General features: G+C 53.0%; 1 protein-coding gene across 1 annotated transcript in view; it reads left to right on the top strand.

The window, feature by feature from the left end:
- GRM4 (glutamate metabotropic receptor 4) overlaps positions 1-26389 on the top strand; it is a 131639-nt gene that overhangs the window by 82105 nt on the left and 23145 nt on the right. The window contains exons 4-6 of the mRNA XM_023540198.2: positions 8275-8410; positions 12774-12928; positions 15158-15298. Coding sequence (XP_023395966.2) covers positions 8275-8410; positions 12774-12928; positions 15158-15298 — 432 coding nt within the window. The remainder of the gene's footprint in view (positions 1-8274; positions 8411-12773; positions 12929-15157; positions 15299-26389) is intronic.

Below are 26389 nucleotides of genomic sequence, written 5' to 3'. Positions count from 1 at the left end.
GCATGGACTCCCAGGCAGTAGAGGACAGGAAAACCAATTCGTTTCAGCAGTGAACCCTTCTTTAAGGGAGGGAGTTGCAAGTCGCAGTTTTCAATTACTTGGGTCTCAGCAAGGCAGCAGCTCCTCAAGAAAAGTCAGACCAGAGCTCAAATCTGGCCTCTGTCTCTTAAGCTGCGTGGCCCATTTCACCATCCTGGGCCTCCCTGTCCTCTAGGACAAAACCAGGTGAAGTGAGGCGGTGGAGTCCCCAGGTGGAGGCTGCTTCTTTCTTTCACTGCATCTCTTTCTAGATGCTGTTTTTATGCACGTGTCTACTGTTTACTCCAACCCTGGAGTGGAGGCTGTAGGGGGGTAGGGCCTTTCTCCTCCTCACAGCTGCACCCCAGTGCCTAAACCGTGCCCATAGATGCTCAGTGAATATTCGTTGACTCTCCGAGGGAAAGATATGGTAGCATGTTAAGCAGGGAAAGGGGATAGGTGAGGCGCGGGGCCTTCACTTGCCCTGAAGAGGTGCCTGTAAGTGTGAGTGGTGTGTGGGGCCATGTGTAATGTGGGACTGGCACCCAGTGGGTTCGGGAAATGTGCTCACGTTGGCCTGGAGCACTGTCCCCTTGAGCTTTCCCTCCTTTCTGGTCTTAATTCCTTGACTGGACTTTGAGCTCCCCAGAAAGGGTTCATGCTTGCTACCATCTCTTAAGGACCAACAGTGCCAGGAACTGAGCAGGACACTTTTAAATGAGTGAATGAATGAGTGAGTGAATGAGTGAGTGAGTGAACACGCAGAGTCGGCCCTGCCTGTGCGGAGCACAGTTGGACGCCGATACTGACACAGACACGTCAGCTGGACCTGGACCTGGAGATCACCAGGAAAGGTCACCAGACCACAAATGGAAAGGGCGCAGAGACCACAAAATAGAACAGGAAACCAAGATCGAGTTTCCAGTGTGGTGTCTCCATCATGTTCATATCAGGGTGGTAACTGGAGCCAGTGGAGGCTGGAGGGTTCCAGCTCTCATGGGGAGGGCTGGCTAAAGAAGAGCTTGTCCTCAGGGGGAGATGGGATTTCAGGGGCCAGATGGCTGGGAAGAGAAGGGCAGCCCCAGGCAGGAGTGGAGGAGGCAGGCGTAGGCTCCAGGTCTACACGCCTCCCCTTCCCTGCTCTGTGGATGCCACCGGGCTGGAAGGAGCTGCGTGACCTCCCCTTCACAGATGAACAAAGGGAGGCTCAGGCGCGCCCCCGTGAGGTCCACATAGCATAAAGACTGGAATGCCCACCCTGTCGTGGGGTCTCTAAGTTTTTTTCTAGCCTGGGTTCTGGGGTCCTGAGTTACTAAGCATTGGCATTTTGCCGCATATACTTCTGTTTATTTTTTAAACAAATAAAACATTGTGGATTAGGTAGAAGCTTCTCTGTGGAGTCCTCCCCGATCCTATTCCTCTCCCCCACCCCTGAAGTCACCACAATTCTGAAGGTGGTAGGTTCCCTTGCTGTCCTTTAGTCTTTCAACAAACATTTATTGAGCACCTACTATGTGCCAGGCACTGTTGCAGACATTGCAGAGACAAAATCTGACTCTGTGCGACTTTTCCTCATATATATGTCTGTGCGCAGAAGTAGGGAGACCCTGGGTGGAGAAAATGGTTAAGCACTGGGCTACTAGCTGAAAGTTTGTCGGTTCAAACCAGACACCTCAGAAGTAAGGCCTGGTGACCTGCTTCTGAAGGGTTGCAGCCTTGAAAACCCTGTGGAGGAGTTCTACTCTGCACATATGAGGCCACCATGAGTTAGAATCGACTTCATGGCAATTAACAACGACAGTCTATGAATAATAAATATGATTCTACATGGGTCATTAAATTCTACATGAATGGAAGAGATCATGCTGCAACTTGCTTTTTCCACTCAACTTTATGTTTTCAGGATTTTGCCATGTTTTATTAATCTTAGTCACATAATAGTCCATGGTATGAACACACCACAGTTTATCCATTCTTCAGTTGTAAAATATTTAAGTTCTTTCCAAGTTTTTGCTGTTTCAAGCTGTGCTGCAATGTATGTCTGTGTGCGTTTCTCCTCGGACCGTGTGTGAGAGTTTCTCTGGGCGTGAATGTGGAGGGCAGTGTTGACTTGTAGGAGACTTGTAGGTTGTTCTGAGAATGGTCTCTACCCATGGGCAAGGAGGTGGCAACCAGGGAAGGCTACCCAAAGGTGGTGACACTGAGCTGAGTCTTAGAGGCCAGGAGGCACACGCAGCCAGGTGCGTAAATGGGAAGTAAATGCGGCAAAATGCCAATGCTTCGTAACTCAGGACTCCAGAACCCAGACCAGAAAAAACTTAGAGACCCCACGGTCTTCACTAGACATCTCCCCTAGGAGCCCTGGAGGTGCAATGGTTAAGCGCTTGGCTGCTAACCAGAAGGTTGGTGCTTTGAAAAGACCTAATAATCTGCTCCCGTGACGATTAAAAAAAAAAAAAAACAGCCTAGGAAACCCTAAGGGGCAGTTCTACTCTGTCCCATGGTGTCAACTAGAAGGCGAACAACAACAGGTATCCGCCTCTTTGTTCTCCAGCTGTTCTGGTTGACACTGCTTGATCAGATTGTTCCACTTTCTTGTAGCAGAGGCAGGGGCCTTGAGGGATGGACCAACGGCAGGTCGGTTTTGACATGTGGGATGGCACAGCGCTGGGGCAGGCTCAGGTGGGCGCCACAGCTGGAGGTGGGGCTGGGCACCACTCCAGGGCAGGGGTGAGGGCTTAGGTGAGCACGTGGGCCTGGTTAGTGCGACCCAGGAACGGGGAGGTACGCGATGCCACAGCACTCACCGAGGTGTTTAATCCCAGGCAGCTTTGTCCCTGCTTTGCTTACGCTGTAACAAACCGGGTGGGCAGCAGTCAGGGGGCTGGTCGGGATTTTAAAACCAGTGATGACAGCCTCATCTAGAAGGGGCTCGGCCCGGCTGCTGTGTGACCCTGGGGAAGAAACTACCCCTCTCTGGTTGGCACAGTTCAGTTTGGGCCAGGAGGTCTCTGAGGTCCCTCCAGCCCACTGTGCTCAGATGTTCTTGGCAAGTGGCTGTGGCTTTCTGCCTGGCCTGGCGCCCGAGGCACCAGCTTGGCCAGGATGGCAGAGTTTGGAGCCAGTGTCTGTCAGGGGGCTGGGCAGCTGGGGTGTGGTGTGAGGGGCTGATCACAGTGGACCCAGGAGGCCTAGGGAACATGGAGAGGGAACCCCAGATTCCTCCATGCCCCTTCCCTGCTTATGAGCCTTTCTCCTCTGCCCAGAGAGGGAATGGGCTTGTCCCCCAGGGCTATGGGGGCTTTTGTTTATTATCTTTATTATCAGTATGGACTTAGAGACTCTTATTAGATGGGAGATTGTGGGGGTGGGGCAGGGAGAAGCCCCCTTCCTGGTGGGGTGGACTGAAGAAGGCATCTGACTGCACCCCCAAGGCTGTTAGCTGTGGTTCCCATGATGACGGAGCTGCCGAGGAGCTGCCAGAGAGGAGTGCAGCTGTAGGGGTTGGACATGGGGAGGGCTGGCAGGTGTGATGTGTGATTTGGGGCTGTATGAGTGGGCTGGTAAGCACAAGGGTGGACTGTGTGTGATTGTGTATGTTGGTATGTGCTAGTGTGTGCATGTCTGTGACTGCATGTGCACACACGTGTGCACATGTGTTCAAGTGTGCACACCAACCCACCCAAACAATGGAGGTTGCAGAAAAGGCTTTTTTATCTCAGGTGCATGCTGTGAAGTAACTCTTTTTCAGTTGAAGGTGGTGAAGAGAAAAGAGAACTTTCTGGGCGTGAGGAGAAGGCTGCAGGAGATGGGGTTGGAAGAGACCCAGTGACCTGGGCCTCCCCTGTCTCTGGCCGAGAGATGCTCTGGACACAGCCCCAGACTGCAGTCCCATTTAAGGCTGTGTGACCATGGCCAGGCTCTTCAGCACCTCAGAGCCTCAGTTTCCTTATCTGTAAGATGGGGGTATTAGCAACTGCCTCCAAGGTGTATGAGGCTTAGTGGAGACGGAGCCCAGCAGTGCCAGGCGTGCAGTGGGTGCTCAGTCAGTGCTGGGGCCTCTTGGGCTGCGCTAGTCTTCTTGAGAGGCTGCGGCAAGGGGGCGGGAGGGCAGCTGAGGCAGAGGCTACGCCACCGCCAGCCCCTTGTCCCCTTGCTCCAGGGTCCCTCTAAGCAGTGTTGCTGACAACCCGGCAGGTAAAGCAATGGGGCACTTGGCTTCTTACCCTGGGGGGCAGCTACGAGAGGGGCTGCTGACCCCAGGGCAGGCGCTGTGCTTTAGAGGTATCCCTGCTCACAGTCCCTCTACGTTCCCTTGACTCCATCACCCAGTCCCTTCCCCATGTGGCCTTGGTCATGACACATGGCTGCTGGAACCAGACGGCCTGAATTCAAACCAGGCTCTGCCCTCGACTCTGTGTGACCTTGGCGAGGCCACTTAACTTCTCTGTACCTCGATTTTCTCATCTGTAAGTTGGAAATGTTTGAATGATACTGTCCTCGGATGAGTGAATCCACGTAAAATTTGCAGACTACTACCCAGCTTGCATTAGACACTCCGTAAATGTTCACTGGTATCATTGAGCTACACGGCTGTGCATAAACGCCTTCCAAACTCCCCTGTAGCCACCCTCCAGCTCTTGTGGTTGCGAGACTATCAAACCCTCCGCAGACCATGCTTGCATCTCAAGTACCTTGTGACTCACTCACATTCTTGCTGACTGAGCTGTGGTCACCTCATTCTTCTTTTACCAGCAAAAATTAAGAGTACAGGATATCCCCTGGGGTGCCAGGCAGGACCATCACACCAAACCTCTTGGAGGGAGCATTGCCCATAAATATTACTTAACCTAACAGTTTCTCCCTGTTCCAGAACAATGAACTTCCATCCCTTGCCTCCCTCCCCTCAGTCTGCCCCCTGCCCCTGGCTTGCCCTTTTCCTTCCTGGAGCCAGGTGGCTTATCCTCACCCCCCATCCAGCCTCCTCCTCTTGTCCATCTGTCTCCCCAGATTGGGGGATAAATGTCGCAATTGGCCCACTTTCGAACTGGAAAGGAACCATATGGAGGGTTTACAGGGAGCTGAGTTCCTGCCCAGCCACTGTTACTGTGCGGCCGGTGCGTTGGGCGGCGGGCTGGCTCCCCCTGGCTCTCTCTGTGACCCGGGACTGGAAGGGGTCCTAGTCTTGTCCAAGGACCCTCACTCCTTTCCCCCTTCTCTTTTCCATGAACCTCCTGGTACCCAGTACTTGGGACTTCTTGGGTGTCTTAGGAGAGACCTGAGGGGCTTGGCCTATCTGGAAGTGGCAGAAAGTAAGGCAGTATGAGCTGGTCAGGGCTGAGGCAGAGGGGTATGGCTGCCGCACTTGCGGCAGAGCACTGGGGTTGTACGTGACACATGCATGTGTGTGTGTGTGTCCTGTGGCCCTGAGCCCAGCAGGGTATGTTAGCATAACCCTTCTAGATAGTGTGCTTTGTTTTCCCTGAAATGCTCCAGCACCTGGCTGCATGTGCCTCCTGGCCTCTAAGACTCAGCTCAGTGTCACCACCTTTGGGTAGCCTTCCCTGGTTGCCACCTCCTTGCCCATGGGTAGAGGCCAGCCTCAGAACAACTATCCTTAACATCCAGAGTGAAGCTGGGTGCTGGCACTTTCCCCGGGGGCTGGTAGGTGGGTCATCTTTCCCTCTGCACTTCAAGGTGTCTGATGTTCCAGGGCATCAAGTCTGTGCAGAAGCTTCAGATGGCCCAAGCCTGGAGTGAGAGGCCATTTGGAGGCTTGGGGATGGCAGCCAGGTGCCCAGCCTAGGTGGTTAGTTTGAGGCATTGACTGGGCCCCAAAAGGATCCTATTTGGAATGCGATTGGGCCGAGACCCTGAGTGGAACCCAGGAGGGCAGTAGTCTTAATAAAGGGTCTGTCTTTATTAAGAATAATCCCTCACACTTTTCTATCAATTAAGCCCTGACTTTGCCACCAGGGGCCCTGCGGGTCTCATTCTCTGGGACCTCCAGCTCCTGGACCCCAGTAGGCAAGGAACTGCATGGCTGTGTGCAAACTGCTTCTCTGAGCCTTGGTCTCCTCAACTGTCAAATGTGGTTGATGATGGAAACAGCGGACCACAAATGCTTTTATACTAGGACATCAGGTAAGGTTTAAATACACAAATAACACCCGCCCCCCATCTGCCACTCAAGAGAAACACTTCTGAGGCTGTGAACCTGCTGCGTGAAGCACAAAGTGCTACGATTATTCCCAACATTTCAGCCTCACAGCCTGAGTTTGAATCCTGGCTTAACTGTGTATTGATTATGCATCGTCAGGTAAATTGCTTCCTCTCTTGAGCCTCGGAATCCCTGGTGGTGTAGTGGTTAAGTACTATGGCTGCTAACCAAAAAGTTGGCAGTTCAAATGTACCAGGTGCTCCCTGGAAACTCTATGGGGCAGTGCTACCCTATCCTGTAGTCGGAATCGACTCGAGGGCAACAGGTTTGGTTTTGGTTTTTTCTTGAGCCTCAGTTTCTCCATCTGTGAAGTAGGGACACAAACAGGACTTATCTCAGAGGCTGTTGTGAGGACTAAATGACTGACCCACCGGAAAGCACTCAGAACAGTGCCAGGTAGTGCGTGCTCAGTAAATAGCAGCTGCCACGTTTGCACTACACAACACCATGGGGGTAATTTAGCCTTCTATTACAAATGGGAAAACTGAGGCCTAGGAGGGAGAAGTGCAGTGCCAGAGGTCACTCGGTGAGTTTGTGGGAGAGCTGGGATCTGAACTTAGGACAGTCCCTGCTCCCCACCCTCCAATTGCTTCTGGCTGAGTTATCCTTCTCTGAGCCTTAGTTTCCTCATCTGTCACACGTGGTTGGCAGGCTGGGAGCTAGGCAGATTGAGAGGAGAAGGCCCAGCAGACTGAAGAGGGGATAGTGAGTGATGGACCAGGCTGGCACCTAGGCGATGGGCTGAAGGGTGCAGATGTGGGGCTTATCCTGTGATGGGCGACATAGCAGGAGGGGTGGGGAGGGTGGGGAGCAGCTGGACCATTGAGGATATCCCATCAAACCTGATTTCAAAGAGGGTCTTTGGGTGGCTTCTGCAGGCTTCTGGGTGGGTGGGTGCGGGTAGTGGTGGCCTTCTTGCAGGGAAATGAGCTCAAGAGACAGGCAGGCCCTGGCCTCTGCCCCTTCCCCAAGACTCAGGAAGGAAGTGCTGAAACTGGACCAGAGAAGTAGGGGTGATGGGAGGGCCCCCAAAGACCTTCCCCTGACTCCAACAGAGCTTTTCTGTTGTTTTGCCTGAAGCCCTCGTGTTAGAATTGCTTCCTTGGGCTCTTGTGCTCCGTGCTGGGAATCTGATCACAAAGAAGGTGGGGAGGCTGGGGGTGTCACTGCCCCCTTGCCGAGCCAGGGTGCATGGCGGGACCTGGAGCGCCTACACACTGAGGGGCCTGCAAGCACTTGGGAAGGGACCTGGAGGAGAGCTGGATGTTCACTAGAGCTGGGTTTACAGAGCTGCTGCCCAGGAGCGGGGGCAGTAGGCAGCAGCCATGTACGCTGTTGTTACTGGGGACCTGCCAATGGGCACCAGGCCAGGGACGGGAGCCCCAGGAGGTGTGTGTAGGGGGCACTAATGGCCCAGGGTAGGCAGTTTGCTCTCGTTCTCAGATTTAATCCTCCCAAATCCTTATGAGGTGGTTACAATAAAAATAACCAACATTAACTGAGCACTTACTAGATGCCAGACATTGTTGTATTTATATGCATTAACTCACTTATTTTTATAACAACCATTTGAAGTAGATAATATCGTTATCTCCCTTTTACAGATGATGCATGTGAGGTACAGAGAGGTTCAGTAACTGGTCAGAGGTCACAAAGGAGTAAGTGGTAGAGCCAGGATTTGGAACCCAAGCAGTCTGGCTCGTAAGATCTCTGCTGTACTCTCTCTTGCTAGCAGCCTGTTTTATATATGGGGACACTGAGGCACAGAGAACTTAAGTGACATGTCCAAGGTCAGCAAACTGGTGAGTGGTAGAGCTGAGTTTTGCACTGTGGCTGTTCTGATTGCTCAGCCCGTGCCCAGGGACCTGGACTTGGGACCTAGGAGCCAGGTTAGAGGATTGGGCAGCCCCCCAGCCTCGCTCTCCTGGAGCATGTGTGCGTCTGTGTGTGTGTGTGTGTGTGTGCGCCTCTGTGTGTGTGTGTGTGTGTAGCCTGAGTCTCTTGCCCACCCTGGCTGACTGGTGCCCTTCCTGCAGGGGGCGTGTGCATCGCCCAGTCTGTGAAGATACCACGGGAGCCCAAGCCGGATGAGTTCGACAAGATCATCCGGCGCCTCCTGGAAACCTCGAATGCCAGGGCTGTCATCATCTTCGCCAACGAGGATGACATCAGGTGAGGGCAGGCAGTGGCAGGGCAGGGAACTGGGTGTGGGATGGGTCTTGAGTCCCTCCAGAGACCTTCCTGGAGCAGTCTGCCTCCACTTTGAGATCCAGAGGGCTGGGAGTGGTGAGTGTGTAAGCTGGGAGACCCCTCAGGCTGGGGCATACCCAGTGCCGTCGAGTTGATTCTGACTCATAGCGACCCTACAGGACAGAGTAGAACTGCCCCATAGAGTTTCCAAGGAGGGCATAGGCTACTGTTAATGGGACAGTCCCTCCTGTCCACCTCCCTGTTTCCTGCATCCATTCCACGTGCCAAGAAGGATAAGCAGAATGCCTTAATGGGGGCGGGGGTGGGGTGGGGTGGGGAGGTGGCTAAGGCCATGGGCTTGAGCCAGACCACCTGGGTTCTTTCTAATACCACCTATTCTTCCTTCTACTAGCTGTGTGACTTTAGGCAAATTTCTTAACCTCTCTGGGCCTCTTTTGGAGCCCTATTGGCACCGTGGTTAAGAGCTCGGCTGCTAACCAAAAGGTTGGCAGTTCAAGTCTACTAGCGGCTCCTTGGAAACCCTATGGGCAGTTCTATTCTGTTCTATAGGGTCATTATGAGTCAGAATCAACTCTATGGCAATGGACTGGGCCTCTTTTAGCTGAAAAAAAGAAAAAAAAAAGAAGCTAACAATGCCTACCTGTGCTAGAGTTGTGAGAATTGAACGCAGGATAGGGCATAGGGCTTAGAGCAGGGTCTGACTTGCAGTAGGTGCCCTGTAAGTGTTGGCCACCTCTCAGCCCCTCCCTCCTTTCTTTGGAGAGCCCAGAGCAGAAGGAAGAGGCCTGGGCTTTGGGTTCCAGTCCTGGCTCAGGCACAGACTTGCTGTGGGCACCTTCCTTCCTTCCTTCCCTGGGCCTGTCTCCACATGTCAGGACCGTGCATGCAGAAAACCTGGGTCTGTCCAACTCTTTGCGTGACCACCCTTGAGATCTGAGTCACAGTCAGAAACTTGCTACTGTTAATAGATGACCTCTGAACACCCCTCCTAATCCACTTCCCTTCCTTCTGCCTTTTCCCTTGCTACCTCCTCCTGAGGCCAGCTGACAGGACCAAGATAGGCTAGACCTCAGAGATTCCTCAGTCTGAGGAGGAGACACAGCCCTGCCCTCAGGGAGCCCCAGCTGGAGAGGAGACACGGCCCTGCCCTCAGGGACCCCAGTCTGAGGGGGAGACACAGCCCTGCCCTCAGGGATCCCCAGTCTGAGGGGAGACATAGCCCTGCCCTTAGGGAGCCCCAGCCTGAGGAGAGACACAGCCCTGCTCTCAGGGAGCCCCAATCTGAGAGGAGACACAGCCCTGCCCTCAGGGACCCCAGTCAGAGGGGAGACACAGCCTTGCCCTCAGGAAGCCCCTGTCTGAAGTGGGAGACGGAGCCCTCAGCCTGCTGGTGAGACACAGCCCCTGCCCTGAATCTGGTAGGAGAGGCACTCTCCCCTGCCCTTGCAGAGGAAGGCGAGACAGCAGGTGTGGTCTTCCCCGGGCCTCTTCCCTTAGATCTGGTCGAGCTGGCACAGTCCTCTGTGCCCTCAGGCCTCCCTAGCCCACCAGCCGAGCCATGGCTGCCCATGTAGCTCCCTCCCCATTGCTAACCAGAGCCCACCCTGGGCCTATTCTTTTAAACCTTTTTTCCCAACTGCTGTTTCTGGTCCATAAGCACCCGATCCTGGACTCCTGAATTGCAGTAAAGCAAGCTCCCCCAGGGACATTGCCAGGTCCTGTGGGGAGAGGGTGAGTTCTGGAAGATCACTAAGCTCTCAAAAGCCAATGTGACCAGCTGTAATGGGGGTGTCTCAGGTGACCAGAGGCCAGGGAGGTGAGGTCCTCAGAACCCCCTCTGGCACCCTCAGAGCTGAGCACAGAGGCAGCTCCTGACCCCTGTGAGCCTTACAGAGCCCCCTAAACTCTGGCTCTGGACATTCCTTTTGCCCACCAGCTGGCCTGGCCCCAGGGCAGGGGGGTCCCTTCTGAGCTCTCTTTCCTCACGTCGGACACTAGCCCCTGCTTCCTGACTCCCAGCCCCCACTCAAAGCCTGGTACTGCTCAGCTCCCACCCAGATATGCCCTCCGCCCCGGCCTGCTGCTTTTGAGGGACAACTTCTGCTCAGCCATTATTTTTAATCAATGGCTCCATGGAAAGGTCTTCAGCTTTCCTGAAATGTATCTACCTCCTTCCTGGCTTCCCCCTAGCTGTGAGCCAGGGTCCCTGGGGGACACTCAGGCCCTGCACGCCCCTCAGCCTGTCTTATACTCCTGTGTGAAGGACAGATGATGGGGGCAAGGGGAGCTGAGAGCCAGACACTAAGGCAGAACAGGCAAGAGATGGGGGAAGAGTGATTGCTATGAAGCAGTACCATTTAGGAGGTAGAATCACGGGTCTTGGTGGTGAAGGAGAGGGAGGAGTCTTGGAAGACCCCCAGATTTCTGGATAGGATGGCAGTGAAGGAATGCAGGGCAGGAGCAGAGAAAGGACTGACCAGTTTGCTTTGGGACATGTTGAGCCTGAGGGGTAGACATGGTGTTTCCACCTACCTTTATAAAGGTCAGGGCAGAGCCTTCTCTCTTGCCTTAGTTTCTCCGTGACCTTTGTCATTATCCAAATGCAAAAAGCACTGTTCACTGACCAAAGTAGATGGAGTGGTGGAAAAAGCTCAGAGCTGGTACCCGCTAGATCTCTTATTAGCCGTGGGACCTTGGGCAAATCACTGCCCCTTTCTGAGCCCCAGTTTTGCATCTGCCCAGTAGAAATGACAGCACTCGCACATGAGCTCTCAGATAGAGATGTTGCTAGGTGACTCAGAGCAACCCTATGCGAGAGGTAGAGGGGTTCAAAAGGGGAAGGGCCCCAGGTGCCGGGAGTAGAGAGTTGGTTCATTTGTCCCAGAGAAGAGGCACCTGGGGGAGGGTGTGGAAGGGACTTAGATGGACTCCCTGAGCAGACTACAGGAAGTGTGGTGGGAGGCAGGGGTCACTTCTGGAAATCCACATGAATTTTCAGAAACAGACAGAAGTAAAAATAAACCCAGGTGACTTTGCAGAGGTGGAGGGTTGGGAGCTCTGGTCATCTCAGCTGGCTGGATACAGGCAGGTATTAATAGGGATGTGCCTGTGGGTTCTGAGAGCAGCCCCACCTGCCATTAGCAGTGACCTGTGGAGGGGCCTGCAGCAGGTGAGGGGGTCCAGGAAGTGTCAGGAGTTGGTTGATGAGGAGGGAAAGGGGTGGGAGTGGTGATGGACAGCAAGGCTAGTGCAGGTTGGCCTCAGCCCTAGCTCCAGGGCCTGGAAACATCTGTTTCTCTCCGGAAGCCCCAGGTCCTCCTGCCCCAGCTGTCTACCGCCTGTACAGGCCCACAGCCACTTCCAAACCCTAGTGTCTGCTCCTGGTTGTTGCTGATGGGACAGGCCTGGCCCATTTTTAGTCTCACAGCTTCTCACTGGCTATGTGACCTTGGGCAAGCTGCTTGCGTTCTCTGTGCTCTAGTTTCTCCCTGTGGAAGGAGCTGGGTTGGAGAGAATCTACGCATTCCTCCCTGTTTTTTTCCCTCCAAGGAGATGTCTTTGAGAGGCACTTACTCAGCACTGATTGAGCATCTCCTGTGGGCTCAATCGTGTGCTGGGCTCTAGGGTCCCTGCTTTGATTAAGACCACTGCCACAGCAGGGCTGGGGATGGGGTGAGGCACAGGATTCCTCATCATACAGGGTGTGGGGAGCAGCTCTTTGAAGGGCCTGGACTTTTGGCACAGAGTGATGGGTAAGAGGGCACTGGTGGCAGCGGACCAGCATGAGCAGAGGGGTAAAGGTGTACAGAGGGGCGTGTGTGTGCGTGTGTGTGCATGCGTGCATGTGTGCTAATGGATATAAATGTGAGAATAGGCCAAGGGATGTGGATGTGGGCTTAGGTGGTGTGAGCCTGAGAGAACAGGGACTGGGCAGATATGGTTCTAGGGGCCTGAGTCAGACATGGGGAAGGTGTGGGCCTGGGACAAATATGGCCCTGGGGATAGGAGTGGGCCTAGGAGAACACACTAGGCTTGTAGGCAGGTGTGGACTCATGGGATAGGAGTGGGCTGAGGGGGACAGGTATGTGTGGGAGGGGTAGCCGTGGCCTTGTAGGCCAGTGTGGGCCAGGGGTAGGAGGAACCATGGGCTTGCGAGTACTGGCATGGGTTCTGAGGCAGCTGTGGGCCCCTAGGCACACGTGGCCGTGGGGGTTCAGGCATGGGCTTTGAAGGGGACAGGTGTGGGCTGAGGGGCAGTTGATGTGGCACAGTGGGGCGGCTGTGGGCAGACACGGCTAGGCTGGGCTGGTGTGTGTTCCCACAGGCGTGTGCTGGTGGCCGCACGAAAAGCCAACCAGACGGGCCACTTCTTCTGGATGGGCTCGGACAGCTGGGGCTCCAAGATTGCACCTGTGCTACACCTGGAGGAGGTGGCGGAGGGCGCTGTCACAATCCTCCCCAAGCGGATGTCTGTGAGAGGTAGGCTGGGTGGCAGGATGCCACCCTCACCTCACCACCACTGCCAGTGTCATCTGGACTGTTCATTCTTTTTGTCCTCTCCACCGCCTTCCTGTCCTGCTTCTCATCTTCCCATGTCTTTTTGTTGGCCCTCAGCTCCTTATGTTCTGAGGCTCTAGGCTGGGAGGCCTTTTAGACCACATTTAGCCTAGCAGGATTTGAATCCAGATCCAGGACCTCTTATCCTCCCTTCACAGATGCTTTGTATGTGGGAGATGTGTCCATGTATAGGAGGCTCATTTATCAGGGAATCTCTTTCACCTTTCATCCTTCCCTCCTCCTACCTGGGGCAGAAGAGGCCAAGGCCCTCAGCTGACCTGGAGCCCTGCCAGGAGCTGCCTTCAGGCTATGCAATGGTGAAGGGCCTCCTGCAGCGCCAGCCTGGGCTGGGCAGGCCCTGGGATGGGGTTGGGTTAGGGTTGGGCCTGCCCTGCCCTGCACTGCTTCCTCTCAGGATAGGACCCTGAGTCACCCTGGGTAGGAACAGACTACCCTGGCCAGAACTGCACAGGGAGCAGGGCATGCAATTCCTGTTAATGGCCCAATTTGGCAGGGACCTGGCTATACTTATCACAAAGGGAGGCAGGCTCCCAGGGCCTTCTCCTCTCCTGCCCTCGCCCTGTTCTATAGTTCAATAAACTCCAGTGTTGACGGAGCTGGGAGGGACCGCAGACATCTGCCCCTTCATCAAACTTTTGAAGAGACTGAGGTCTGGGAAAAGGAAGGGTTCACTCAAGATCACACAGTGTTTTCTATTCTCTTTGAGGTGGATTGCCATTGAGTTGATTCTGACTCATCGCGACCCTATAGGACAGAGTAGAACTGCCCCATAGGGTTTCTAAGGCTGTAATCTTTATGGAAGCAGAGTTCCCCATGGTCAGCTGGTGGGTTCTAACCGCTGACCTTTTGGTTAGCAGCCAAGCACTTTAACCACTGTGCCACCAGGTCTCCTCTTCCCAAGCCATAATGAACACAAAATAACAATAGCTGCAGCTTACTGGTACCTACAAAAGCCAGGCCTCTTACAGACATCTCACATAGTGTTCCCAGCAACCGTGTGAGACACTTATCCACATGCACTGAGGCTCAGAGAGGTTAAGTGAGATACAGTGGCCGTAAGTGGCCTAGTGGCTAGTAAGTGGCAAAGCTAAGATTTGAACCTAAGTCTTGCTTGGCAAATCCCTTTGCTCTCTGGGATATTAGAGAAGCTTTTAGGGCAGTGATTCTCAACTGGGGGTGATTTTGCTTTCCAGGGTACATTTGGCAATGTCTGGAGACATTTTTGGTTGTCACAGCTGATGGGGGAGGGGAGGCACTGCTGTTATTCTAGTGGGTAGAGGCCAGGGATGCTGCTAAACATCCTATAATGCATAGGACAGCCTCCACGATGAAGAATTTTCTGGCTCAAAGTGAGACACCTGCCCTAGGCTAATCCCCGACCCAATGAGGCTTTTCACCTACAGCTCTGGCATACGGTCATTTAGCCTCCACTCGGACCCTTCCGTGTACAGGGAGCTCACCACTTGATATGGGTCCTATTGAGTTCTCAGGCCTTCTGGCCCGACCCAAGCAGCTCAGTCAACTGTGTGCATCAAAGAGAACAGTCACTGGGGAGGAAGGGCATCTGGGAGGAGGAAGAGGGCCTTTCACCTGCCAGGGCCTGGCCTGGGATGGAGGAAAACCCGCCTGCGGAGAGCAGGGTTGGTGAGTCCTGCGAGCGTATGGAGGCTGCGTCTGTCTAGTGAAGGGAAAGCTCTGTGCTTGAAGGGAGAAGATGTAGGACCTGGTCTTGCTGTGTGACCTGGGACCCTGCCATCTCTAGCCCAGTCTCCTCACCAGGACCAGAGTGAAGCTCCCAGGTTTGGGCAGCCCCCACCAGCCTCTCTCTGCCATGAGGCCCTCGCTCAGATCTCAGGACTCCAAGGTGGCTCCCTCTCAAAGAAGCCCGATATTAGTTTTTGTTGGTGCTTAAAAGGCCGTGGAAACATCCTCATCAGTGTACTTGTAAGATTACACATGGTCCCCCCGGGACTCAATACAGCTCTTTTCATTTTGAATGAAATGAAATGCTCCACGTTTTGTTTTTGCCGCCCGGGCGCTGATTCAGATCAGAAGCAGGGGAGGGGGAACGGCCTGGGGGTGCGGGGGAATGGTGGGGGCCGAGGCGCTGACATCCTCATCCTCTGCCAGGCTTCGACCGCTACTTCTCTAGCCGCACGCTGGACAACAACCGGCGCAACATCTGGTTTGCCGAGTTCTGGGAGGACAACTTCCACTGCAAGCTAAGCCGCCACGCGCTCAAGAAGGGTAGCCACGTCAAGAAGTGCACCAGTGAGCACGCGCGGGGGGCGGGGCCTGTGGGAAGGGGCGGGGCCTGAGGCGGGGCATGTGGGGCCGGGCCTGTGGGAGGGGCGGGGCCTGGTGAATGAGGGCCTTAGGGGATTAGGCTGGGGCTGTAGGGGAGAAGCATGATGGCGCGGAGTAAGTGGGGACTGGTGCTCAGCTGCTAACCAAAAGGTCTGTAGTTTGATCCACCCAGCGGCTCCGCGGGAGAAAAGACTTGGCGATGTGCTCCCATGAAGATTACAGCCTAGAAAACCCTATGAGGCAGTTCTACTCTGTCACATGGGGTTGCAATGAATCAGAATCGACTCCACAGCACCCAACAACAACAACAAAAGCCTATATTTGAGGGGCAGGAGGCTCAAGGGAGACCCGAGGTGGTGGACTAGCAGGAGTGGGGCCCGTTGGGCCAGTACCTAGTGGCGGAGATAGGAGCTGAAGGAACGCTTAAGTCCCTACATAAGACACACGCACACACATACCTGCTCCCTGAGACACACTGACTCATGTATATACACAAACGCACAGCTGTGGGCACACACACACTGCCACCCAGCACACTCATACACCCTTACTCACCCAGCAGACCAGAGGGGCGGGGCCTTAATAAGGGGCAAGGCTTGAAGGGGCGGGACCAGGCTGATCCTGAGTCCAATACCTACGCGGAGAGGCCTTTGAATGGGAAGTAGTCTTGGAAACCACTCTGGTACCTTGGGTGGCAGAATCTCAGTGATGCTACTGAATGGGGGACGGATTCCTGGGATCTTGGTGGAGGTGCCATGGCTTCTGACGGCCTTGGGATTCGTCTCCAAGTCCCCAGGGTGGGCCCATAGAACTGAACTGACTCCAGCTGGGTTTAAGGAGCTCTGGGCGCTTTACAGAAACCACCTCTACCCCGTCCCTCTGGGCTCCCTCAGTCACTCCACAAACACCAGTTTAGCTCCAGGGATATTCCTGACCCTGTTCTAAGCACAATGGGTATAGCAATGAACGAGAGAGTAAAAAACCTCTTGAAGTTTTTGTTCTAATGGGAAGACACAATAAACAAGATAAATAAGTAAACTATGGAATGTCAGAAAGAAAATGTGCAGCAGAGAAAAGGATGGGGAGTGTGTGTGTGTTGGGGAGGGAGGGGAACTGCATCTTTAGAGTGGCCAAGAAAGGTCTTGCTGTGAAGGTAACATTTGACCAGAACCCCGGAGAGGAGAGGGAATGAGACATACATGGGGGTTTGATTGGACCATTTTACAGATGGGAAAACAGAGGCTCAGAGGAAGTAAAGTGCGTTCCCACAGATGGATGGTGCTGGAATATCATTTGAACCCAGGACTGAGCTCTACGCTGGCAGCCTCAAGGGTAGCTGTCTTGATAGGTCCACAGTCAGACACGTTTACACCTCGGTCCTTGTGTGCTCTGGGTCTGGACTATAAACTATATCACCCCAGACTGATAGGTGTAGCTTGGGCAGAGGGCCAGGTGGGCGAAGGTTGATGAACTTGCCCCAGGGACATGCTACATGAAATTATTGGCATCTGGGCATCCCACCAAGGACAGGAGAGAAGGGAGCATGATGTTCAGAGGCGGCTGCCCTCTGGTGGCCAGGGCCCACGAGGAGTCACAGCCACAGACTGTGGGTATCCCTAGGACCCAGGCAAACTCACAGGCAAACCTATCGTGTCTGATCTGTCAGGTGTGATGTACGAGTGTGCTGGGTGACAGTGTGTGTGTGCCCTCTGCTGTGTGCTTGACTGTGTATAAGCATGAGTCGGTGTGTCTGAGGGAGCAGGTGTGTGTGCAAGTATGTCTTATATGGGGACTTTTGCATTCCTGGATGAGCTAATGACCACAAACACCACTGTTTACTATGTATCTACTATGTTCTGGACACTTTAAACACATGGTCTCATTTCACCCTCACAACTCTAGGAACTCTAGAGACCACCAGATTAAAGGTGAGGATATGGAGAGTCAGAAAGGGCAAGTGACTTGCCCAAGGCTGCCCCGTAACTGCCTTAATCAGGCAGTACTCAGAACAGAGGCGGCATAAGAAGCACAAATGTGCCTCAGCATGGGAGGTTGGGCCCTCATGGGTAGGGTGGCTGTGTATTCTGTTTACTCCTGTTCTTCTGCCATAATTATTGATAGTGTCCCGTTTTATTCTCAAAAGTACTCAAAAGTGTGGATGAAAAATTTTGTAGTCACCCTGGCTTGGGTAGGGGGCTGGGTGAGTCTAGGGGAGGGCAAGATGGATAACTGGTATCTCCTGACCCTAGTGTAGGCAAAGGAGGACTAGAGCAGGAATCGGTGGAGCGTGGCAGCTTTGCTGTCAGCCTAAGGCAAGTCCCGTGACCTGTGGGCCTTTATTTTCTCTTCGGAGAAGTGGGATTGATGGTGAGCCACCTCAGAGGGTGTCTGGGGATGGAAGTGAGAAAGCCTTAATGGAGGCACTGCGTGAACTGTAAAATAGAGGCACTCGGCCCTGGCTGCTCATAGAATCACTGGGGAGCTTTTGAAACTATACCTGGGCCTACCCTAAATCACAATCTCAGGGGTGGGACTGGGCTGTGGCTGTTTTTTAAAGCTCCGCTGGTGATTTAATGTGTGCTCAGGGCTGGGAATCTTGGGCTGGAGCAGTAGCTCCCAAGCTTTGCTTGCACACTAAATCACCTGGGAGATTTAAAATACTAATGCTTAATTGGTCTCAACCCACCTGGATCAAAGGAGAATGAACACCAAGGTCACATGATAACTATGAGCCCAAGAGACAGAAAGGGCCACATGAACCAGAGACTACATCATCCTGAGACCAGAAGAACTAGATGGTGCCCGGCCACAACCGATGACTGCCCTGACAGGGAGCACAACAGAGAACCCCTGAGGGAGCAGGAGATCGGTGGGATGCAGACCCCAAATTCTCCTAAAAAGACCAGACTTAATGGTCTGACTGAGACTAGAAGAATCCCGGTGGTCATGGTCCCCAAACCTTCTGTTGGCCCAGGACAGGAACCATTCCCGAAGACAACTCATCAGACATGGAAGGGACTGGACAGTGGGTAGGAGAGAGATGCTGATGAAGAGTGAGCTACTTGTATCAGGTGGACACTTGAGACTGTGTTGGCATCTCCTGTCTGGAGGGGAGATAGGAGCGTAGAGAGGGTTAGAAACTGGCAAAATTGTCACGAAAGGAAAGACTGGAAGGGCTGACTCATTAGGGGGAAAGTAAGTGGGAGTATGGAGTAAGGTGTATATAAGCTTATATGTGAGAGAATGACTTGATTTGTAAACGTTCACTTAAAGCTCAATAAAAATTATTAAAAAAAAAACTGATGCTGGTTCCCCTCTCACCCCGACATTTTGATTCAATTGGTACCGGGTGCAGCCTGGGCTTCAGGATGTTTTAAATAGCACTCCAGGTTGTTCTACTGGGCAGCAAAGTTTAGGAACCATTGGCTCAAAGGGAGAGGTGAGTGAGGAGCGGGAGGACGGCATATACTCCAGGCAGTGGGGAGGGCGTGAGCCAAGGAGAGACCGGAATGAACACGGAGTATATGTCACAGGGAGGAATGGAGGGTGGCACTTCACAGCTAACCTGAGTCCTTCTTGCTGCATTTGGAGCCCCAGCAGAGGCTAAGAGTCCTGTGTGGCCCCAAGTCAGGCATGGTGAGCCCAACCATCTCTGGGTGGTGAGGTGAGGTGAGGGGCAGGGAGCTGCTGGGAATGTTCGTGGGACCTGAGGCCCTGGTGAGGGGCTGGAGGCTCTGGCTTCCCCAAGGCCCTGCCCAAGTTTGAACTGAGCTGGCCCCTGGGGTGAAGGCCTGAGCCAGGGAGGGTTGGGGTGAGCACCATGGAGTGCTGCTGCTGGACTGGGCACCTGAGGGAGGTGGAGCAGGGGAAGGACTCACCCAGAGTATGAATCCAGCTCCGCCTTCTGACTGCTGTGTGAGCTTGGACAAATTACTTAACCTCTCTGAGTCTCAGATGCCTCATCTGTATAACAGGGAAGGAAATACCCATCTCAATGGGTTGTTGAGGATTAAAGATAGAGTACATGAAGAGGTTCCTGAAAAATGCTGTGTACGGTAGGTGCTGATAAAGTGGTTGTCATTGTTGATATAGAAAAGGAGTGGGAGGGATGAGACACTTAGGTGACGTAACAGCCCAAGGCTGTTGGTATGGATTCTGTCTGCTATAGGAGCCCTGCGGAGGGACGGCTCCATCCTGAGGGAGGCTGTCACATTTGTTCAGTTGCCATAGTGTCAACTCTGACTCCTAGCGACCCCATGCGTGTCAGAGTAGAACTGTGCTCCATAGAGTTTTTGATGGTTGATTTTTTTGGAAGTAGATCTCCAGGCCTTTCTTCCAAGGTGCCTCTGGGTGGACTTGAACCTCTAATCTTTCAAATAGCAGCCAAGCATTAACTATTTGACTACCCAGGGACTTCCAGCACAGGTGTAACACCGTTTTACAGATGAGGAAACAGAGGCAATTTGCAAATATTATAGCACTGGAGAAAGGCAGAGCTGGATTCACACATCGGCTGCCTGGCTCCTTTCCTCCCACTCCTCTGGGCCCCTGTCTCACCCTCAGCCAGCCCAGGTGCACTCTGTAGCCTCTGACAACAGGCATTCTCCGCCTCCCCCACTCTCCCACTCTGTCTCAGAACCTGGCTTCCCACTCACTTTTTCTGGGTTGTCCCAGTCTGCACTGCAGGCTGTGGATCAGCCCCCTCTAACCCCTTGATGCTAACAGACTTGATAATCAGCCTCTGCCTGTTTCAGTCCTGCAGCCCTGCCTTGACCAAGATCTCACAGTGAATGAGAGCCACTCCTGTGCTCCTCTTATCTACCCGCTGCTTTGCCACAGCCATTCCTTCCAACCCCAGGTCAACGATGGCCCCGGTGATCTTCTAAGAGGAGGGAAAGGACCATCTCATCCTAGCATCTTACACTTGGGAAGATCCAATCCATCCTTCGGGGCTGTCTTAAGTTGGGGTCCTCTGGGACAAGAATTTGAGAGCAAGTAGTTTATTTGGGAGGGGATCCCAGGAAACACCAGTAAGGGAGTGAGGAAATGAGTCAGGGATAAAGGGTTTGATAGCAAGCAGGTTACCACTGAGGGCAACTAGAGCCTAATCCCACTGGGGACCTCTGAGGCAGTGAGGAACCTGCCTCACAGTTATCCCACTGGAGGCATAAGGGAGCTAGGGGCTGTGTCACCAACTTCCATCAGTCACTGGGGGAGGGCTACTCCTGGGGGGGATTAATTTCCCAGCACTTCTGGCCTGCTGGAATCCCTGGGTGCTGCAAGTGGTTAACGCACTCAGCTGCTAACCGAAAGGCTGGTAGTTCGAGTCTACGCAGAGACACCCTGGAAGAAAGGCCTGGTGATCTGCTTCCCAAAAAATCAGCCGTTGAAAACACTATGGATCTCAATTCTACTCTGACAACTGACTCAACAACAGTTGGTTTCTGGCCTGCCAACTGAGTGGACAACAAGGGCTTCTGTGGCCAGAGAGAGCCTCAGGAAAAGCGGCCAAAGCTGGCAGTTGGAAATTGGGCTGGTATGTGCAGAAGTGATAACAGTCAGGGTTATGGGTGGGACACTCATTCTTTCTCAAAAATATAGATATTAGTGTCCTGAAGACCTAGGTCTGAATCCTGGTGGTGCCATTTCCTTGATCAGGTTACCTCGCTTCTTGAGGCCTCAGTTTCTCATCTGTAAAATGGGAATATCCCACACATACCCCCTGAGAGCCCCGTACCCAGCAGAGTGCTGCCTCCATCACGGTTTCCCAAAGTGATGGGAGTGGATCTTCAGGAAGTACTTGTGGATGGCCCAGGGCTCGCCTCACACCTGAGTGAGGTCGGGGTCACTGAGCAGGGTGCCTCTGCAGCTGTCAAGGCCTGCGGGAGGGCAGCGCCCGCCTCCCACCTCCTCTCCCGGCCATTCCCTGAAGCCCACAGAGAAGGGTTTGGAAATCAAAGCTATAAACAAGGCAGAGGTGGTATCCGTCTTTCTGGAAACACTGACAGCCAGGTGATGGCTAAAAGGAGGAAGGCCCAGTTTATGTGGAGATAGGAGAAATTTACTGCTCGCTGCTCCCAGGGGCCAGGAGCCTGGAGAGGGAGGGCTGCCGCATCATGGCTGGGGGTATGTGGGGAGATGCTCATCATGGGTCTCTGAGAATGGCAATAACAATAGTAATAACAGAATAGGAATAATACAATTGGCATTTATACAACATTTATTGCATGTGAAGCTCTGTTCTAGTGTTTTAACATTTAATCTTCACAGTAACCCATTTTACAGATGAGGAAACCAAGGCATAGAGAGGTTAAGGGTTTGCCCTAGAACACACAGGTAGTAAGTAAGTAGCAAAGTGGGGATTTGAACCCAGGCTGTCTGGCTCTGAGATGTCTGGCCTTAGGGCAGCTGATGTCCCAGCCCCAGGGCCCTCCTGGCTGCCCCAGCCTGGGCTTTGAAGGATATTCCCGTGACCACATTCCCAAAGGAACATTAAGGAATCCTCTCTCCTGGGGAAAGAAAGGAAGGCCAGCATTTAGGAGCACCCAAAAAAAAAAAAAATTTTTTTTTTTTATCATGTGCCCTGGTGGTGTAGTGGTTCAGAGCTATGGCTGCTAACCAAAAGGTTGGTAGTTTGAATCTACCAGGCGCTCCTTGGAAACCCTGTGGGGCAGTTCTTCTCTGTCCTGTAGGGTCACTATGAGTTGGAATCAACTTGAAGGCAATGGGTTTGGTTTTTTTTTTTTTTTACTATGTGGCATCCATTAGGGGAACTTGGCATTTGCTCAAACCATCAGCCACATAGGGGTTAGAGGGACGGTGGGCCTACACTGCTTCTCACTTGTTCAACCAGGAAACCAACCAGCATTTACCAAAGGCTAACGGTGTTCCCAACCCCATGCTGGGCTCTATGAGGGGAACAGACCTGCCCGAGAGATCTCCCCCTGCAGGTGGCAGACAGTACGACCTTGCCAACAAGGTGGTATATAGTAGTGTGGCTCTGGCAGTGGGCCTCCAGAGGGGGCCTAACAGTGAGGCCAGAGAGGGCAGATCGAGGTTTCTTGGAGGGAAATTGGGAGTGCAGGAAGGTTAGGGATGTTGCACTTTTAAAAAGGGAGTCCAGAAGGCCGTGCTGAGAAGGTGATACTTGAGTAAAGATGTGAAGGCAGTGACGGAGTGAGCCACGTGGAGTTACGGCAAAGAGCGTGCCAGGCGGAGAGCATGGCAAGTGCAAAGGCCCTGCGGTGGGATCGTGCCTGGCAGGTCTGGGGAATAGCAAGGAGACTGTTTTGGCTGAAGGAGAGTGAACAACAGGTGGGACATGAGGTCAGAGAGGTGGGGGTAGATTGCAGAGGCCTTGTAGTCAGTTTGTAAGGATTTAGTCTTTTATGCAGAATGAGACAGAAAGCCATTGCAGGAGTTTGAAAGAGGATTGACGTGATCTGATTATATCCTAACAGGATCACTCTGGCTGCTGCCTGGAGGGAAGACTAGGGGCCAGGGCTGAAGTGGGAGACCAGTTAGAAGGCTGTTGCTGTAATCTCGGGGTGGATGATGGTGGCTGTGGAGGTAGTGACAGTGGGTTAGAGTCTTCGTAAATTTTGCAGTAGGGCTCAGAGTTTGCCAAAGAAGTTGAGGGAAGTATGACAGGAAGTCAAGGATGACTCTAAGACTCTTGGCCTGAACAAGGAGGTGGCTGGAATTGCCACAAACTGAGATGGGGTGCAGGCTGGGGGAGAAAATCAGGAATCCGGTTTAGGACATGTAGAACATGAGATACCTACCAGGCATGGAGTTCGGGGAGAGATCTGGACGACCCTGTAATTTGGAAAGTTCTGTACTTAGATGGGACTCGCTGGGACTGCCAAGAGAGTGAATGTGGTTAGAGAAGAGATTGAAGACGGAGCCCCAATACTGACCGTTGCTGGGGGAGGGAAGAGGAGCCAGCGGGAGAGCTGAGAAGGAGCTGCCAGGGAGATAGGAGGGAAACCAGAGCTTGGTTGCTGGAAGTGAAGAGAGGGCATCAGGGAGGAGGGAGTGATCCACACTGTCACGTGCTGGTGAGGGGCCAAGTAAGATAAGGGCGGAGACTTGACTGCTGGTTTCACCTAGTGGAGGCCACTGGTGACCTCCATAAGGGCAGATTCCTTGGAGAGGTGGGTGCAGAACTCCAACTGGAGGAGCCTGGGAAGGAAACAGAGGAGAAAAGTTGATGATGGTGAGTAGAAACAACGCCTTTGAGGAGCTTCACTGTAAACAAGGACGGAGAAAGGGATGCTAGCTGGCAGAGAAGTGAGGTCAGGAGAGGCTTTTCTTTTGTTTGTTTTTTAAAATGGCAGAAATGACAGCATGTTTCTATGTGGATGAGAAAGATCCAGTAATCCAGGAGAGGGAACAATAGATGGTGCTGGAAGGGGAAGGGACTAGCTGAGCAATAGGGGAACGAGGGAGAAGGGACGCCCCCAGGAGGGGTTGTTAGAAGGGGCACAGGCAGCTCATCTGCATTTGACCTTGACTCAGACCCCCAGAGCCTCCTCCTCCCCCTCCCAGCCCCAGTCCTACTTTGTCTAGAAGAGCCAGTCCAAGCTCAGAGCCAGGAGGAGGAGCAGGAAGCCTTTCCTCGGAGCTGGGCTTTGCCCGGTGCTGGTCGTGGCCTTTGCTGCATAGGGTCCTAGCACCCCAGGAGCCTTCAGATGAGGAAACTGAAGCTCAGAAATGCTAAGCAATTTGCCCAGGTCCACCCAGTGATCCAGAAGCTGAATGGGGGCTTTTCAGCTGGTTCCGTCTGGCTCACTGCTTGCTGCTGGGTTGGCATTTCTCAAACTGGGGTCTGTGGACCTCTGAGAACATATTCTTGAGGTCAGCCTTTCAGGGACCCAGGAGTTCCAGGAGGATTTTTGTTGTCGTTGTTAGGTGTCATTGGGCCATTTTTGTAGGCTGTAATCTTTGCAGGAGCAGATTGCCAAGTCTTTCTCCTGAGGAACCTATGGGTGGGTTCAGACTGGCAACTTTTGGGGCTGAAGAGCAAGAGCGTGATTCTGGAAGAGAGAGATCCTGCTAGGTGACTTCCAGGAATGATGGGCAGTTCCAAGGGGGTAGTGGAACCTGGGTGCGGAGCAGGACTCAAGGGACCATCAGAAAGATCCTCATGTCTCAGGAAAGTGATGGAGAGAATGGCTCAACCACAGGTAGGGTCGAGGAAAGGAGGGCATGCAGCCAGGGAGAACAGAGTGGCAGCTTTCTCCTCCCTATCCATGCATGTGGCAGTGAGCTGATCTGGGGCCTGGCTGAGGACCTGGAGCCCTACCTGTATGTGGGGTGCACTTTGAGCTCACCTTGGGTAGGAGTGGAGGTGAGCTAGCTTGGAGCCAGCTCTGGCCAGGCTGCAGATGCGATGGAGAAGGGAGGGACATGAGGGCAGGCCACAGGCTGGGATGGAGTCCTCTGGGGACAGGGAAGTTATCCAGCAGGGGACTGTCAGGGAAGAAAGAAAAACTAGGTTCCTAGAGAACTTCTCCTAGAGAACTCCTGGGTGTTTCACATCTGTTGGCTCTGTTCATCCTCCCAACAACCCCTCCAAACCAAAATCAAATGAGTTGCTGTCAAGTCGATTCCAACTCATGGCTGTGCCATTTGTCAGAGTAGAACTGTGCTCCACAGGGTTTTCAGTGGCTGATTTTTCAGAAATAGATCACCAGGTCTTTTTTCCCAAGGTGCTGCTGGGTGGTCTCAAACCTCCAAACTTGTGGTTAGCAGCCAAGCAAGTCAACAGATTGTACCACCCAAGGACTCCAACAACCCCTCAAGCTAAGTTTTATTGTCCTGAATTTACATCTGAGGAAACTGAAACTCAAGGAGACTCCGTTACTTGATCTGATCATATAGTGGTTCATGGTAGAGCCAGGAGTCAGGGCTGGATGTATTTATCTGCCCACTACATGGGACAGCTCTCTCTGGGGGAGAGTCTGGGGAAATCTTGACCTACTCCCTAGAAGTTTGCCCGAGGAATGAAAACTGGTGTGTGTTTGTATATTTGTAAGTGCAAGTTTTTATATGTGCGTTTGTGTGTGTGCATATTTATATGGAGCCCTGGTGGCGTAGTGGTTAAAAGCTCGGCTACTAACCAAAAGGTCGGCAGTTTGAATCCAAGCCGCTTCTTGGAAACCCTATGAGGCAGTTCTACTCTGTCCTGTAGGGTTGCCATGAGTTGGAATCAACGTGATGGCACACAACAACAACAACAACATGCTTGATTATGCGTGTGAAAGTGTACCTGTCGATGCAGACACTGCAGATGCCCTGCCCAGATCCCCTCAGCTCTTCATCCCTATACATACCAATGGAGTTAATGCCCCTGGGAGCAGCCCTCAGTCTAAGGTGACTGGAGCTGGGGTGTTTATCCCCTCAGATGGGACAAGTCTGTAGCATGCTCTGCACACTCTCCTGGAGGTTTCCAGTTGCCCACAGCAGTCATCTGCTCATGAGCACAGCCGCCTTCCCTTTCCCATCCCTCTTCCTCACTCCTCTGCTGGTGCTCCCTAGCATCAGCTTCCAAATAAATTACTTTCACTTGAATCCTTGTTTGAATGTGCTTGTAGAAGCCGGCTTCTCAGCTAGAAACAGTGGGTGAATCTTAATGATCACATGCTTGTATAAGTGTCATGGTCAATATGTTGCTGTATATATATGTGTAAGGAGCCCTGGTGGCACAATGGTTAAGAGTTCGGCTGCTAGCCTAAAGGTTGGCGGTTTGAATCCACCCAGTGACTTTGCGGGAGAAAGACCTATTGATCTGCCTCTGTAAAGATTGCAGCCCAGAAAACCCTATGGGGCAGCTCTACTCTGTCACATGGGGTTGCTGTGAGTCGGAATCGACTCGATGGCACCCAATAACAACAAATCATACTTGTGTATGTGTTTCTATGTATATATATAAAACCAAACCCGTTGCTGTTGAGTTAATTCCAACTCATAGAGATCCTATAGGACAGAGTAGAACTGCTGCAGAGGGTTTCCAAGAGTGGCTGGTGGATTTGAACTGCAGATCTTTTGGCT

The sequence above is a fragment of the Loxodonta africana genome, chromosome 1 (assembly GCF_030014295.1).
Source record: "Loxodonta africana isolate mLoxAfr1 chromosome 1, mLoxAfr1.hap2, whole genome shotgun sequence".
Lineage (NCBI taxonomy): Eukaryota > Metazoa > Chordata > Mammalia > Proboscidea > Elephantidae > Loxodonta > Loxodonta africana.
Note: the sequence above shows the minus strand (reverse complement) of the source record. Positions and strands in the feature narration are given on the sequence as shown.